Genomic DNA, 16,687 nt, shown 5'->3' with positions numbered 1-16,687 from the left:
CAGACACACGCGCGCACACACACTCCTTCGTATGAAAGTCAGCTTTAACACAAGAGTCTGAGCCAGGCCAGGCTCAGTTGTGATCAAAAGCACTCCTTGTGCCTCCTCCATTTTGCGCTTGTTGTTGCCAATGATCTTCTCTCTCTGTTATTTGGGGCTACATTTCGCCACACTGAGAGTAAAAATCTGGTCCAGTGGTTCAGACACAGCGCTGTTACACCAGGACAGCTGGTCCGGTGGTCAAGGCCCAGGGCTGATACACCAGATTTTCACACCTATTATTGTGCAAAGGAAGAACTTCCCTTCAGCTCCCCGGTTGCAGGACTCCAGGACAGCAGGGCACTGTGGTGCCTGTTGGTGGCTGAGTGTGGTCAGACTGGATCAGGCAGGTACAGGAGGGCAAAGAGATGTCAGCAGGTCATGTGACTATTTATGGGCACGGGGCGGAAACTGCTTTGCCTGCTGTGTGAAAGAATGAGGAAGGGCGCACCCGCTCTCAGATCCTTCAGTGCTGATTTCAAAGAAGCTGCCCCACCTCTATAACGTATCTATAATAGGCAGTGGAATCACGGCTTTCAGCACTGCAACCAACAGGTGAATGTGCGTCTTTGCACTTTAATTGGTATAGCAGAATTTGCTAAAATCCATTTTGAGCAGTTGTATCTCTGGGAATATCACCTTGTTTGCTGTGCCAGGAAACCTGCACTTCATTACTTCATTACTTGTGCTCCTGGTGACAAATCCCTGGTCCAGTCTGGGTCACACTGTAACCCTCCAGTCCAGAGATCACTGGTCCAGTCTGGGTCACACTGTAACCCTACAGTCCAGAGATCGCTGGTCCAGTCTGGGTCACACTGTAACCCTACAGTCCATAGATCACTGGTCCAGTCTGGGTCACACTGTAACCCTACAGTTCAGAGATCATTGGTCCAGTCTGGGTCACACTGTAACCCTACAGTCCAGAGATCGCTGGTCCAGTCTGGGGAGGGTCACACTGTAACCCTACAGTCCAGAGATCGCTGGTCCAGTCTGGGTCACACTGTAACCCTACAGTCCAGAGATCCCTGGTCCAGTCTGGGTCACACTGTAACCCTACAGTTCAGAGATCATTGGTCCAGTCTGGGTCACACTGTAACCCTACAGCCCAGAGATCGCTGGTCCAGTCTGGGCCGGGTCACACAGTAGCCCTACAGTCCAGAGATCACTGGTCCAGTCTGGGTCACCCTGTAACCCTAAAGTCCAGAGATCGCTGGTCCACTCTGGGTCACACTGTAACCCTACAGCCCAGAGATCACTGGTCCAGTCTGGGTCACACTGTAACCCTACAGTCCAGAGATCGCTGGTCCAGTCTGGGTCACACTGTAACCCTACAGTCCAGAGATCGCTGGTCCAGTCTGGGCCGGGTCACACTGTAACCCTACAGCCCAGAGATCGCTGGTCCAGTCTGGGTCACACTGTAACCCTACAGTCCAGAGATCCCTGGTCCAGTCTGGGTCACACTGTAACCCTACAGTCCAGAGATTGCTGCTCCAGTCTGGGCCGGGTCACACTGTAACCCTACAGCCCAGAGATTGCTGGTCCAGTCTGGGCCAGGTCACACTGTAGCCCTACAGTCCAGAGATCGCTGGTCCAGTCTGGGCCAGGTCACACTGTAACCCTACAGTCCAGGGATCACTGGTCCAGTCTGGGGAGGGTCACACTGTAACCCTACAGTCCAGAGATCACTGGTCCAGTCTGGGTCACACTGTAACCCTACAGTCCAGAGATCACTGGTCCTGTCTGGGTCACACTGTAACCCTACAGTCCAGAGATCGCTGGTCCAGTCTGGGCCGGGTCACACTGTAACCCTACAGTCCTGAGATCGCTGGTCCAGTCTGGGCTGGGTCACACTGTAACCCTACAGCCCAGAGATCGCTGGTCCAGTCTGGGTCACACTGTAAGCCTACAGCCCAGAGATCGCTGGTCCAGTCTGGGTCACACTGTAAGCCTACAGCCCAGAGATCGCTGGTCCAGTCTGGGTCACACTGTAACCCTACAGCCCAGAGATCGCTGGTCCAGTCTGGGTCACACTGTAACTCTACAGCCCAGAGATCGCTGGTCCAGTCTGGGTCACACTGTAACCCTACAGTCCAGAGATCGCTGGTCCAGTCTGGGTCACACTGTAACCCTACAGCTCAGAGATCATTGGTCCAGTCTGGGTCACACTGTAACCCTACAGTCCAGAGATCGCTGGTCCAGTCTGGGCCGGGTCACACTGTAACCCTACAGCCCAGAGATCGCTGGTCCAGTCTGGGTCACACTGTAACCCTACAGTCCAGAGATCCCTGGTCCAGTCTGGGTCACACTGTAACCCTACAGTCCAGAGATCACTGGTCCTGTCTAGGTCACACTGTAACTCTACAGTCCAGAGATTGCTGGTCCAGTCTGGGCCGGGTCACACTGTAACCCTACAGCCCAGAGATTGCTGGTCCAGTCTGGGCCAGGTCACACTGTAGCCCTACAGTCCAGAGATCGCTGGTCCAGTCTGGGCCGGGTCACACTGTAACCCTACAGTCCAGGGATCACTGGTCCAGTCTGGGTCACACTGTAACCCTACAGTCCAGGGATCACTGGTCCAGTCTGGGGAGGGTCACACTGTAACCCTACAGTCCAGGGATCACTGGTCCAGTCTGGGTCACACTGTAACCCTACAGTCCAGGGATCACTGGTCCAGTCTGGGGAGGGTCACACTGTAACCCTACAGTCCAGAGATCACTGGTCCAGTCTGGGTCACACTGTAACCCTACAGTCCAGAGATCACTGGTCCTGTCTGGGTCACACTGTAACCCTACAGTCCAGAGATCGCTGGTCCAGTCTGGGCCGGGTCACACTGTAACCCTACAGTCCAGAGATCGCTGGTCCAGTCTGGGCCGGGTCACACTGTAACCCTACAGCCCAGAGATCGCTGGTCCAGTCTGGGTCACACTGTAAGCCTACAGCCCAGAGATCGCTGGTCCAGTCTGGGTCACACTGTAACCCTACAGCCCAGAGATCACTGGTCCAGTCTGGGCCGGGTCACACTGTAACCCTACAGTCCAGAGATCACTGGTCCAGTCTGGGCCGGGTCACACTGTAACCCTACAGCCCAGAGATCACTGGTCCAGTCTGGGTCACACTGTAACCCTACAGTCCAGAGATCACTGGTCTAGTCTGGGTCACACTGTAACCCTACAGCCCAGAGATCACTGGTCCAGTCTGGGCCGGGTCACACTGTAACCCTACAGTCCAGAGATCACTGGTCCAGTCTGGGTCACACTGTAACCCTACAGTCCAGAGATCACTGGTCCAGTCTGGGTCACACTGTAACCCTACAGCCCAGGGATCACTGGTCCAGTCTGGGTCACACTGTAACCCTACAGTCCAGAGATCACTGGTCCAGTCTGGGTCACACTGTAACCCTACAGTCCAGGGATCACTGGTCCAGTCTGGGTCACACTGTAACCCTACAGTCCAGAGATCACTGGTCCAGTCTGGGGAGGGTCACACTGTAACCCTACAGTCCAGAGATCACTGGTCCAGTCTGGGCTGGGTCACACTGTAACCCTACAGTCCAGAGATCACTGGTCCTGTCCAGTCTGGGTCACACTGTAACCCTACAGTCCAGAGATCACCGGTCCAGTCTGGGTCACACTGTAACCCTACAGTCCAGAGATCACCGGTCCAGTTTGGGTCACACTGTAACCCTACAGTCCAGAGATCACTGGTCCAGTCTGGGGAGGGTCACACTGTAACCCTACAGCCCAGAGATGGCCAGTTCCAGCCTTGGCCGCTGTGAGTCTCGAGGGATGGTCAATCCTTGTCTGAGCATTGGCATCCTGTCCTGGCTGGACGGAAGTGAGCTGTTGGCGGCTCTGTTTGAGCAGGAGCAAACCAGCCTCTCTGAGCTGGCCTGCATGCCGGCACACTGAAGGGCCGACCCTTCCTCTTCCTCAGACTCACACAGCGGTGGGGTCATGGGTGGGGGGGGTGAGGTGTGGAGCAAACTGCCCTGGTCGGGTTGTTCGGAACTCCAGGGATCTTTCAGGAAGCGGCTGGATGAGATCTGGGATTGCTGAGCTGCCACAGCTGCCCGGCATGGGAAGAGAAACTGGCAGAGGGTGCCGGCGTCAACAAGGATGGTTGGGTATTGGTTAAAGGGGAACTGCAGGCCCAATTTCTCAAACCGGTTGCTAAATCTCTAACAAAATAAATTCATTGCCGGGATATTTTAAAAACATCTGGAGTCGAGCTCAAAATCATGAACTTGGTGAAAGTCGCCATGTTGCCACAAGCCCCTGGTCTCCCATAAGTCCCATATGCTGCGACGTGATGCGGGCCTTCCTGCTCACTAGTCCCTGTAATAACTGATGTACTGTGATGTACGAGCCAATAAGGACAGGTTGTGCAGCAGACGTTTCGCCGCAGATATGTTCCAACGTGATCTGCAAGCAGAGTTGAGAAGTAGTTTTTGTCAGCAGCGTGGTCTTGGAAGTCGAGAGCCATATTTCTGTTGCATCGAAAGAGATGCTTTCACAAGCCTGCTTGTTGGCAGTGTAAGAGGGCTGCAACACGTCACCACAAGTTTTGTTGCCTTGTTGTGAACTGCAGAACACGGCGCTGCACACGCCTGGAAATTTCACCTCTTCTGTGGCGGCGTTACTGTGCACATTTTCCTTCCGTTGTGGTGCGCAGGGCACGCATCAGTGCCGATTTCTTTCCGACCCCGAAATGTAAAAGTGATGTTGGAGTTTCGCCACTAACGGGTGTCGCGTCGCCCCTTTGTGTCTCCTGTACAGAGAGGCTGGCTGCTGCCAAGGAGGAGAATCTCAAGATCCACGCCACCCTGGACCAGACCCTCCAGGACCTCAACAGCTTCTAACGGGCAGGGGGTCTTGTCCCCACACCCCACCCCCCACCGTTCTTCCCGAGAGAGGTGTTTTGGGGTGCAGGGTGGGTGGGAAAGGGCAGAATTGGTCTCCCCCCCCCTTCTCTCCCTCCTCCACTGTCCCCAGACTCCTTGTCCTGGCTGATCGGTCACTCACCCCAAGGGGAAAGGGGGGTGGGGGCGTGGGGGTGATTTTTTTTTTACAGGGAGAGGGAGACTCGGGGTGGGTGGGGGGGGGGGCTTCTTAACGCCTGTTTCTTTGCTGCATCCTCCTGTCGCATTCGTATCAAACTCCCGCTAGCTTCCTGCAGCCGCCTGACCCCTGACTGCTGAGACGGAGAGCCGGGGGGGGGGGGGGCGGGCGTCTCTCCTCGTCCCGGGGCGAGCCTCTGGCCCCCCCCCCCGGAGCCCCGTCTTCGGCGGGGCCGGGGCGCTCGGTCCTGGTTGCGGGTTCCGAGCTGAGCGCCGGCTCGGTGGAAGCCGCGCGGCGGTCCGTCCTTCCTCTGCTGTCGGGCTGCGGTCCGGGACTTGCGGCGCTTCCCCCTGCGCCCGCCGGGCCTGGTTCCGGACCTCCGGAGCCGCCGGGCCCCGAGAGAGGGGGGAGTGTTAGAGCTGCGGTCAGTCCCGTCACGCGCCGCTCTTCGTTTTTAACCCTTTCCGCCGAGCTGATCTGATGTCGTTGGGGGGGGGGGGGCGGTATAGGAGCCTGCAGTTCAGCTCGATCGGCCTTAACTGTCGTGCCGTTCCCTGCTGCCTACGCCACGCGTCCCCTCGGCGACCCCTGTCCCGAACCTGCAGCCCCCTCACAGGAGGGGGAGCCGGTTCTACCACCAGCCCAAACCCTCCAACCCCCCACCCCCCCGGTGACCCCACTGTTGCCCTGTTGCCCCATCTTTGTGAGCAGAGTCCCGCCAGCGGCAACTGGGAGATGTAGGCCTATGTCCTGCAGTGCTGCCCCAGCCAGCCCGGTCTCACCGGTCAGTCGGACGGAATAACTGTCCGCCTGACTGGCACAAAAGTGGGGGGACCGGGAGTGACCGCGAGTGACCGCTGTCCGTTGTCCACTCTCATCTGCGGCGGGGAGTAAAACTGATACCGGCCGAATGTTCGGCCTTTACGTCGGTGGGTTTCTTTTGCACGGTTTTGTATTTCCATCGAGCTGGGGGTTCGTGTATGTAAAAGGTTGGGGGGGGGGGGGTGAGTATTTCGTTTATTTGGAGCGAAGTGTTTTTTAAGGTTCATGTGCACATTTGCCAGCATCCGTCTTAACCAATCACAGCCTTTCTGCCCTCCACAGACGCTGCCAATCCTCACGCAGGGACCGAATCATGTGATGGGGAGGGCGGGGGTTGAGGGGACCAATCAGAATCCTGCTCTTGTCAAATGGACTCCACCCTCTAGGAGGGAGGAGAGGGGGGAGGGGGAGAGCAGGAGGGGGGAGGGGCAACTTAACAGATGAGTCTTGACCAAGAAATTATTCTATACAAAAAATGGCAAAAAAGCATAAAAACATACTAATTGTTTTTTGGAAAGATAATGCAATAATGTTTTAAACTGCAAACCCAAACAAGTTTAAAGATGTAAACATTTTGTAAACCATTCCTTGTCTTATAATATTGCTGGTTAACTGAGTAATGAATAAAGCGCACCAATTCTTCACATTCCAGGGAAAGACTCCTGTGTTTCTTCATCCATATCTTGAAATTGTGCCTGCCTGTTCCTGTTGGTTCTTTTGAGTGTATTGTCAGGACTAAGGCCCAACTCTGAAATCATGAGTTCCCGAACACTAGTGACCACTTTGGTTTCAACCACTGAAGCGGTCAGTTTGGCAATGTGGTCAATGACGTTGTTCAAGGGTCATGGGAAATGAAAATCCCAGCTGCCTGTAGCTCTCAGCACAGCTGGCTGCTCCTAATTGAATTGAATCAATTAGCTGACTGTTAATCAGACTTCAAGTGTTTCCATTCCTAACTGATTTCAGGGAGACTAGTAACACCTGTTGGACTGGACCAGGGCTGGACAATCCTGGGGTACAGATGTTTTCAGGGTGACCTGTGAGACCTGCTATTCTGGGGTCCCCCATGCTCAGGGTTGGACACTCCTGTGGTATAGAAAAGTTCAGGGTGACCTCTGAGACCCTAGGTTACAGACTGATGATTTTTGTATAGATCGTGGGATTGATGCTTTCAGGGTGACCTGTCCCCAGGACCTGGGCTGGACATCCCTAGGTAACAGACTGATGATTTCAGGTTGACCTGTGGGACCTGTTATAGTGGGGTCCCCCATGATCAAGGCTGGACACCCATAAGTTATAGACCAACAACTTCAAGACCACCAATCCTGCTGTTGTGCTTCAGGTATAGGTGAGACTCTTGGAGATTTCTCTTCCTCACCCTTCACCCAGCTCCTCAAGGGCCTCCTGAACCAAACTGTAAGAGCTGTGGAGCCCTCCTGCACCGACAGAGCAAGAACAGCAAGCAGAAAGGCAGGATGTGTTGCCAAACAGCGTGTTCTGTCCCGTCTGCCCCTCAGGCAAGAGGCAGGCATGTAAAAAAATCATTGTCTTGTTTTGACACAGAAGTACCAATGTCGACTATTCTGAAAGCTTAGGGGGGGGCTGCCTCTAGTCTTAATGACATAATGGAGAGATTATGGAGAAGAAGCAAGATATTAGCTCAGGATGCATCACTAACAGAAACGTAGCTGTAAAACTGGAGAATTCTTACACCAGGAGGACAGCTGGTCCAGTGGTCAAGACCCAGGGCTGGTACACCAGGAGGACAGCTGGTCCAGTGGTCAAGACCCAGGGCTGGTACACCAGGAGGACAGCTGGTCCGGTGGTCAAGACCCAGGGCTGTTACAGCAGGACAGCTGGTCCGGTGGTCAAGACCCAGGGCTGGTATACCAGGAGGTTTCAAGTTCAAGCCCCAGCTCTGAATGGGTCTCTGCCACTGGTCCTGAGGAAGTGACAGGACATCGCCTGCCTTAGGTTACTCAGTAGGTCTTTCACGTCTTCCCCAACTCAGCTGGTGTCGGGCGAGTTTAAGTCACATGATTAAATTCAGTGTGTGTGCATGCGTGTGCGCGCGCAAGTGCTGCCCAGACCCTGTCATTGGCCACCTGTCTCCTCTGAGTGTGCTCCCAGCCCTGGTTACGCCCAGTAATGTCAGTAATGCTGTCCGTCTACATTGCTGTCGCCAGCAGTGCCTGTTAATTACCGAGAGCAATTCAAGAGCCACCCCTTGTTCCTTAGGCAATAGCGCCATCTAGCAGGCTCCAATGGCAACGCCATGTATTATTTCTAACAACATAATTGCATTTATATAGCACTTTTCATCCCAAAGGAAGGGGGAGCCTGTGGGAGTCAAGATTATAGAGTCCAGACTGGAGTTTAGCCAGGAAGAAAAAAAGGGTCCACACCCCACTCTTACTGACAGTGTCCTGGGGTCTGTAGTGACCAGTAGTCAGGACACCAGGGTCCACACCCCACTCTTACTGACAGTGTCCTGGGGTCTGTAGTGACCAGTAGTCAGGACACCAGGGTCAGCACCCCACTCTTACTGACAGTGTCCTGGGGTCTGTAGTGACCAGTAGTCAGGCCACCAGGGTCAGGGTCCTGGGGTCTGTAGTGACCAGTAGTCAGGACACCAGGGTCCACACCCCACTCTTACTGACAGTGTCCTGGGGTCTGTAGTGACCAGTAGTCAGGACACCAGGGTCAGCACCCCACTCTTACTGACAGTGTCCTGGGGTCTGTAGTGACCAGTAGTCAGGCCACCAGGGTCAGCACCCCACTCTTACTGACAGTGTCCTCCCCTCTTATCTTCCCATGATGCCCATTTTATGCCAGGAGAGGCCCGCAGAGGACAGGTGCTTTTTAATAATTTGCAAGTCTCACAGAAATAGAGCACAGCACCAGGACTGAGAGGTCTTTATTAATTTGGTTTGTCCGTTCTGGGTCTGCCAGGCCAGCTGCTCTCACCCGAGCAGGCCGGTCCCGAAAGACTTCATCACTTCCCTGCCTCCTCTGCAGCCCCCTTTCGTGTTTCAGGGTTCAGAAATCTCTGCCGAACCAAGAAACCTCAGAGCAAACTGCATCGACTGCAGTTTTACTCGCATGCCCAACCCCCCCTCTCTTCATGGTAGCATCCGGGCCAAACCACATGACAGCACAGTCCGGGGGAGTCAGGAAAAGTCCTCTCCCTTGGGGGGGGTGTTGGCGCAGATTTTTTTCTGCTCCTGCCGCTGGAGTCACACGAGGGCGGGCAGTGTGCCATCAGCACGCGGGGGGAGGCCAGGTTTTCGGGTGGCGCGTACCACTTCTCCCCGCACCCCCATGTTGTCACACCCCCGCTCGTTCACGGGCCAATGAGAGCAGCCCCCCCAGCTGCTCCTCCAATCGCTGCGCGCCGCTGTCGTTGTGGATCGTCCAGTCGAAAGCCACGCCCCCGTCCAGCCCACACTCCGACTCCGCGTCGTCGACGCCTGGGGGGGAAGAGGGACGTGAGGGGGGGCCCAGGACAGGGAGGAAGAGGAGGCGGAGGAGGAGGAGGGTGAACTACCTGCGGTGAACTGCCAGCCCCTCTCTCTCCGGGTCTGTTCTGCCGCCTCCACGCGCACCGTCTGGCACCGATCAGGATAGCGGCTCCAGAACCACTGCAGGTCCGACCGGCGCCGGGTGTCGCTCACGATCTGCAGGTCAGACAGACATCTGAGCGAGCGGTCAGGCCGATTCTCCTGCTCACACACCGACACACTGGGACACTGCACCCTAAAACACTGAGACACTGGGACACTGGGCTGCACCCTGAGACACTGGGACACTGGGCTGCACCCTGAGACACTGGGACCCCAAGACACTGGGACACTGGGCTGCACCCTGAGACACTGGGACCCTGGGACCCCGAGACACTGGGCTGCACCCCGAGACACTGGGACACCCGGCTGCACCCCGAGACCCCGAGACACTGAGCTGCACCCTGAGACACTGGGACCCCAAGACACTGGGACACTGGGCTGCACCCTGAGACACTGGGACACTGAGCTGCACCCCGAGACACTGGGCAGCACCCGGAGACACTGGGACACTGAGCTGCACCCCGAGACACTGGGCAGCACCCCGAGACACTGGGACACTGAGCTGCACCCCGAGACACTGGGCAGCACCCCGAGACACTGGGACACTGAGCTGCACCCCAAGACACTGGGCAGCACCCCGAGACACTGGGACACTGAGCTGCACCCCGAGACACTGGGCAGCACCCCGAGACACTGGGACACTGAGCTGCACCCCGAGACACTGGGCAGCACCCCGAGACACTGGGACACTGAGCTGCACCCCGAGACACTGGGCAGCACCCGGAGACACTGGGACACTGAGCTGCACCCCGAGACACTGGGCAGCACCCTGAGACACTGGGACACTGAGCTGCACCCCAAGACACTGGGCAGCACCCTGAGACACTGGGACACTGAGCTGCACCCCGAGACACTGGGCAGCACCCGGAGACACTGGGACACTGAGCTGCACCCCGAGACACTGGGCAGCACCCCGAGACACTGGGACACTGAGCTGCACCCCGAGACACTGGGCAGCACCCCGAGACACTGGGACACTGAGCTGCACCCCAAGACACTGGGCAGCACCCCGAGACACTGGGACACTGAGCTGCACCCCGAGACACTGGGCAGCACCCTGAGACACTGGGACACTGAGCTGCACCCCAAGACACTGGGCAGCACCCTGAGACACTGGGACACTGAGCTGCACCCCGAGACACTGGGCAGCACCCGGAGACACTGGGCAGCACCCGGAGACACTGGGACACTGAGCTGCACCCCGAGACACTGGGCAGCACCCGGAGACACTGGGCAGCACCCCGAGACACTGGGACACTGAGCTGCACCCCGAGACACTGGGCAGCACCCTGAGACACTGGGACACTGAGCTGCACCCCGAGACACTGGGCAGCACCCCGAGACACTGGGACACTGAGCTGCACCCCAAGACACTGGGCAGCACCCTGAGACACTGGGACACTGAGCTGCACCCCGAGACACTGGGCAGCACCCTGAGACACTGGGACACTGAGCTGCACCCCAAGACACTGGGCAGCACCCTGAGACACTGGGACACTGAGCTGCACCCCGAGACACTGGGCAGCACCCGGAGACACTGGGCAGCACCCGGAGACACTGGGACACTGAGCTGCACCCCGAGACACTGGGCAGCACCCTGAGACACTGGGACACTGAGCTGCACCCCGAGACACTGGGCAGCACCCCGAGACACTGGGCAGCACCCTGAGACACTGGGACACTGAGCTGCACCCCGAGACACTGGGCAGCACCCCGAGACACTGGGACACTGAGCTGCACCCCAAGACACTGGGCAGCACCCTGAGACCCTGGGACACTGGGCTGAAGCTGCACGCTGCCCCACAGGCTGGCGCACTCTCGGGGTGACCCACATATCCAGATGAACCCTTTCCTCACCCACACAGGCTGCTCGGCTTCCTGCACCACCAGCCGGCAGAAATATCCGGGATCAGCGCTCCGGCGCTCCTCGCCCCAGCGGATCATATCCGCCCGGAACCCCTCCTTATACTGGTCGGATCCCAGGAGCCGGGAGAAGTCCAGGCCGCGTTCCTGAAGACGGAACAGAAATCAGCTGAGGTGAAGCACCCGATCCCTCCCAGGAGCCCCAAGGGAGACCCGTCGCCCCAAAACCGCACGAAAGCCGGGCCTGTGCAGGGCGCACATGGGGGTCTCCTCCAGACCCGGTGCCTGCTGGGAGTGATGGGGGAGAAGAGTTTGCGCAGGAAGAGCCCACTCAGCCCAACTCACTGGGGACAGACCCTGGAAAACGCGCAGACAGGCACCACCCCAAGAAAGAGTCTGAAGAGGGGCCGCAGGCTGACCTGGGAATACTGCTGCTTCAGGGGAGCGGAGAGGCGCAGGATACAGCACAGCTCCGGACCCAGCCTGCTCCTCGGAGAGAGAGAGAGAGGAGAGGAGATCAGTGGTGCGTTATTATTCCCTAGGACTGGAAAAAAAGTCGAAAAGTAACATCTGGGAGAGGGCTGTTACTCAAACCCCGCACTCAGGAGACCCGGGATCAACAGCCAGAGCAAGACTGACACGGGTCAGAGGCACAGACGCGCCCTGCCCCTTCTGCGTGAACCCCGCCGGCGGCGCCGTGTCTGCAGCCGAGCAGGACCCTCGCCGCGCCGGCTCACCTGTCGCGGATCACCTCGGCGATGTAGTCCTTCCCGGACTTCCGCTTCCCGCTGAACAGCAGGATCAGCTTCGGCTCGGTCATGGCGACCGGCTGGGCTCGACTCGGCACCGCGAAACCCCCACCCGAGCCCAGGCTCGCTTGTTTCGAACAGAGCCCGGCCCGCGGTTTAAATCGCAGGGGGGGGGAACTGCTGACATGGTGACGTCAAGCCGCCAGACACGGAAGGCGGGGTGCCGTAGAGTACAGAGTATACGCGCAACCTTAAAGTCCTTTCTAGTTACGTGTGGGAGAGAGAAGCTGATTTCAAGCCGCTTTTTCATGCAGTTCATGAAATTTCATTTCGCCTGAGCAAAAGACTAGAAACTCTTGTATAAGAGATACATACGTATCAGTGGTCTGTTTTATAAATTATATTCGGCCTACTCGATGTTTAAACTTTACATTTGGAAGCAAAAAGATATTCCGTATATTTCCAACACGCAGGGGCTTTTAAACACACACTGCCTGAAGCATTTTTAAAATATTTTTTGTATGGTTAACCTTTAGCGTTGGCGTCAATATTTTGGCAGTATTTGTTTCCGAAGTAATACGGTAACATCGGGCAACGATCGTACCATTATATTTCGATAGACATGAGTTGGAATAGGGGAATACCATTTTATTTGCAAGAATCCAAACAAAACAAACGTATCAATAGTCTTTGTTTTAAACAACAGTACTATAATGAAAACGAATTTAGGTTCTATAATATTTTTTTTAGACTCGGAAAAATAATCTGAGTTTCACAATTGATTTTAAGCTTTAACCTCTCCCCCCTCCAACTTGGGAAAGATAGGTCAACCGGGCAAATGGGCGGGGTCCATCTTGAGAAGGAACGCCCCCTAAATCAAGGTGCGCTTCCCTAGCGCTTCGGCCAGCAAAGGGGGCGCAGCGGGGTACGCGCTAGGATGGTTTGCCAATCCACCGTACGGCGAACAACAAACACACGGACAACAAATCACACTCACTCACACCTTGGGTTTCTAACTTCTACTGAACCTGTGTGCAGAATTTCACAGAACCAAACTCGCTTTGCTTCGCTTTCAAACTCGGTGGCTGGTAGCACAGTCCGGAGTGGACTACCTGCTGCCAGTCCCGGATCAGGATTCCTGCTGTGCTGGGCGCCTGCCCGCCTTTACCACAGTGTTGATTGCCCCAGGAGCCTGTTTAATGCCCGTATGAGTGTGAGACAGCAGAAATAGCCAACAAATACCCCCAGACCTGTGCTTTGGTGCACCAAGACGCCTTTATTAGTCCACAGTACGTTCAGTCACATGTTCATCTGCGATCCCTGCAGCTGTAACAGATATCTGCTGTCTGCTGGAACTAATTGTTCTGCAGAACCGAAACAAAGATAAAAGGAGCTTCACATCATGTGCACTTGTGCTGCCAAACCCCACCCAACTGGGGTGAGCCGATCGGGGTCCTCTTGACTGCTTCCACGATCTTCTGACCCCCCTCCAGCTCACCTTACAGTGTCTAAAACTGCAGTCTGGGCTCGTCTGTGAGCTCCGCCAAATTCTAATGGGCTGAGAGTGATCCAGCTATTATATCTCAACATTGGCTATGTTATATAGCGCCTTTTGTAACCAGATACCCCAAAGTGCTTTACTTCTCAAAACACACACCAATCAGCTCTGATAAACAGGGGAGCACAGCTCTACAGTGTTGATTTGAACTCTTTAACATTTTTAAATAAAAAAAACGTTTATATTGTACACATCGAGTTATAATACGACATCTTGTGTCACCACCCGAACTGGTCGGTTCGCAGGAAGTGGTTTTCCCAAAATTGGGATGCACGACAGGATTCTCCAGGATCTGCTGCGGGATCTTGGGAATTAAGGGCTGGAAAATCCTGGGCGCGGGGGGGGAGGTCAGAAGAGGGGGTCGTTGTCGGTCTTCCAGGCCGCCCCCCCTCGCCGCCACCCCCTGGAGCCCCGGTCGATGCAGGGGATCTTGTGATTGGCCCTCATCACCACGGCGACACTGCAGGAGTCTGGCCTCTGGATCGCCTCGCACCAGTCTGGGAAGTCGATGGGCTGCTGGCCTCTGGGACACAGGGAGAGGAGAGGATCATGGCACTCAGATACACGGGGAGGAAAACTGGGATTTCCCACTTTCCCAGGTCATCCGATGAGATTCCCACTCCTGGTTCCCACCCCTGGCCCTGGTGAGCTCAGCAATTTATTCCTGCAGAGCTCTTAATTACTTAATTGAACAATCAATTAACTAATTTATTTACTGGGGGTGGGTTGCTCTCAGCGCTGACTTTGTCAGAGATCTTTAAGGGGCCTGAAAAAAAATGGATGCCCCTTTGTAGACACACAGGAGACAACCGGCCGTCCATTTTCTAAGAGCTTCCTGCAATTCGGGGAGGGGAGCCAGCAAGCAACAGGCGAAAGGCGGGGTACACCCTGGACGGGACCCCAGCCGATCGCAGGCCACTCGTAGACACGTTACACGTTTTCCCAGAAGTCAATTAACCTACCAGCATGTTATTGGACTGTGGGAGGAAACCCACACAAACAGGGGCAGAACATACAAACTCCACACAGACAGCACCCCAGGAATGTGACCCAGGGCCCCGGAACAGTGAGGCAGCAGTGCTAACCACTGCGCCACTATGCCACTCACCAGTGAATTCCCCTACAAACCAAGACATCTACCGGATCAATTATGAGAGGAGAACTGCTATTTCCTTTAGACCCTGTTGCCAAGCAACAGTCCCTCCACCACCACCCCAGGCAATGATGTCATTAGCATCTCCTCCAAACACCCCGTCCCCCAGATCTCCCGTCCGCCCCACTCCCCTCCCCTCTTGCGGCTGCAGCTCTGACAGGCGGCCCCAGGGCCCAGCTGGAGAGAGAGCCCCACTCACTGGTCACAGCAGCCCACGCCGAAGGGGTTCAGGCAGATGCACTGGTAGCAGTCCTTGGTCAGCCAGGTCTCCCCGATGCCAAACACCTGGCCCTTGTGCTCGCAGCTTGCTGGAAAGACAAGGAGCAGCACTCAGGCTCCCAGGACACACAGAGCATGTAGACACGCAGAGCACACAGAGCACACAGAGCACACTGAGCACACTGAGCACACTGAGCACTCAGGCTCCCAGGACACACTGAGCACACTGAGCACTCAGACTCCCAGGACACACAGAACATGTAGACACACAGAGCACACTGAGCACACAGAGCATGTAGACAAGCAGAGCACACTGAGCACACAGAGCACTGTCTCCCAGGACACACAGAGCACACAGAGCACCCAGACTCCCAGGACACACAGAGCACACTGACCACTCAGACTCCCAGGACACACTGATCACTGAGCACCCAGAGCACGCAGAGCACATTGAGCACACAGAGCACACAGAGCACCCAGACTCCCAGTGGAGACAGAGTACACAGAGAACACAGACTCCCAGGACACACAGAGCACATAAACACACTGATGCACACAGAGCATACAGACTGATAGGACACACAAACCACATACTGTAGATGCACAGGACACGCAGAACACCCAGATTCACAGACTCACAGGACACACAGGACATACTGTAGAACCACATCTCCAAGCCACCCAGAGGCTGAGCTTCAGCTCTCTGATGGGGTGCTATCCAGGTGAGCTTGCCTGTGCCTCAGTACCCAGATCACCAGCGTCCTGGCCGCGAGTCGGTCAGCCTGTTACCCATGATGCCGAGCTGGCGCTGCCCAGGCTGACCGGCCACTCTGGCCACGGCTCCGATTGGTTCAACAGCTCATTGCCCTGGTCTTACCTTTGGCGTTGAAGTAGCACTCCCCGCTGGCAGAGGGGGCCACACCACGCAGAGCCACACTGATCCAGCACAGACCCAACAGAGCCACTGTCTGGCTGCCCTTCGCCTCCATCTCTCTGCGACAGTCCGAGCCCGACCCGCCTGCACTCCCGACTCCAGTCCGAGATGCATATTTATACCCTCCTCTCCCTTTCGTAAATATTTACCCCGCTGCCCTCCCTTTGTGCCTGTGGCTATTGTGCGGTACAGTGTACACACTGTGGGGAGGGTAGATAACAGCACTGCAGCCTGACCGTTGTGTGTCAGCTCATCACACACTCCGATACAGACACACTAATACACAGTCTGACACCGATACACACACACACGCTGATACAGACACACACTGATACATTTACTGATACATACACACACTAACACACTGACACACACTAATGCACACACTGACACATATAGACTGACACTGACACACACACACACACACACACACACACACACACACACACACACAGTGGAGAGGAGAAGAGAGGGGACACCAGTGGGTGTGGAGAAGAGAGGGGACACCAGTGGGTGTGGAGAGGGGAGAGGGAAAGGAGAACAGAGGACAGGGGAACAAAGCAAATCAGGGCAGGAATGAATAGAGCTTTGTTGAGGTCAGAGTGGTGTGTGTGCATGTGTGTGCGTGGGGGATATCTCTGCCTGTGCAGATCTCCATCTGTGTTTGAGC

The 16,687-nt window shown here is 56.0% G+C and overlaps 3 protein-coding genes across 10 annotated transcripts in view; 1 reads left to right on the top strand and 2 right to left on the bottom strand.

The window, feature by feature from the left end:
- The window catches only part of LOC148640023 (tropomyosin alpha-3 chain), a 29,090-nt gene extending 22,521 nt beyond the window's left edge, over positions 1–6,569 (top strand). For 4 of the 8 annotated variants that reach the window (XM_088620711.1, XM_088620712.1, XM_088620714.1 and 1 more), the window contains one exon: positions 4,815–6,569. In XM_088620711.1, coding sequence (XP_088476837.1) covers positions 4,815–5,151 — 337 coding nt within the window. In that variant the 3' untranslated portion in view covers positions 5,152–6,569. The remainder of the gene's footprint in view (positions 1–4,814) is intronic. The other 4 variants (XM_088620717.1, XM_088620719.1, XM_088620724.1 and 1 more) reach the window with 1 other exon arrangement.
- A 2,248-nt stretch (positions 6,570–8,817) lies between these two features.
- Positions 8,818–12,352, bottom strand: pmvk (phosphomevalonate kinase). Its single transcript, XM_088620730.1, has 5 exons — positions 12,142–12,352; positions 11,824–11,887; positions 11,399–11,551; positions 9,466–9,595; positions 8,818–9,388 (listed from the first exon to the last, which is right to left on the bottom strand). The coding sequence occupies exons 1-5, from the start codon at positions 12,222–12,224 to the stop codon at positions 9,246–9,248; spliced, it is 573 nt and encodes a 190-aa protein (XP_088476856.1). The 5' UTR covers positions 12,225–12,352; the 3' UTR covers positions 8,818–9,245.
- Positions 12,353–13,124: 772 nt separating this feature from the next.
- msmp2 (microseminoprotein, prostate associated 2) lies at positions 13,125–16,096 on the bottom strand. Its single transcript, XM_088620739.1, has 3 exons — positions 15,961–16,096; positions 15,064–15,172; positions 13,125–14,234 (listed from the first exon to the last, which is right to left on the bottom strand). The coding sequence occupies exons 1-3, from the start codon at positions 16,070–16,072 to the stop codon at positions 14,060–14,062; spliced, it is 396 nt and encodes a 131-aa protein (XP_088476865.1). The 5' UTR covers positions 16,073–16,096; the 3' UTR covers positions 13,125–14,059.
- Between the last annotated feature and the right edge of the window lie 591 nt (positions 16,097–16,687).

Source organism: Lepisosteus platostomus, chromosome 26 (assembly GCF_059453375.1).
Source record: "Lepisosteus platostomus isolate fLepPlt1 chromosome 26, fLepPlt1.hap1, whole genome shotgun sequence".
In the NCBI taxonomy this organism is placed as follows: Eukaryota; Metazoa; Chordata; class Actinopteri; order Semionotiformes; family Lepisosteidae; genus Lepisosteus; species Lepisosteus platostomus.
Note: the sequence above shows the minus strand (reverse complement) of the source record. Positions and strands in the feature narration are given on the sequence as shown.

Bases quoted from the DNA above. Each gene is read 5' to 3' on its own strand.
- pmvk (XM_088620730.1), bottom strand. From the start codon at position 12,224: ATGACCGAGCCGAAGCTGATCCTGCTGTTCAGCGGGAAGCGGAAGTCC. The intron at 11,888-12,141 runs GTGAGCCGGCGC...TCCGAGGAGCAG, and splicing joins GCCGAGGTGATCCGCGACAG to GCTGGGTCCGGAGCTGTGCT. The intron at 11,552-11,823 runs GTCAGCCTGCGG...TTCCGTCTTCAG, and splicing joins TGAAGCAGCAGTATTCCCAG to GAACGCGGCCTGGACTTCTC.
- msmp2 (XM_088620739.1), bottom strand. From the start codon at position 16,072: ATGGAGGCGAAGGGCAGCCAGACAGTGGCTCTGTTGGGTCTGTGCTGG. The intron at 15,173-15,960 runs GTAAGACCAGGG...TTGTCTTTCCAG, and splicing joins GTGCTACTTCAACGCCAAAG to CAAGCTGCGAGCACAAGGGC. The intron at 14,235-15,063 runs GTGAGTGGGGCT...CCTGTGTCCCAG, and splicing joins GGCGTGGGCTGCTGTGACCA to AGGCCAGCAGCCCATCGACT.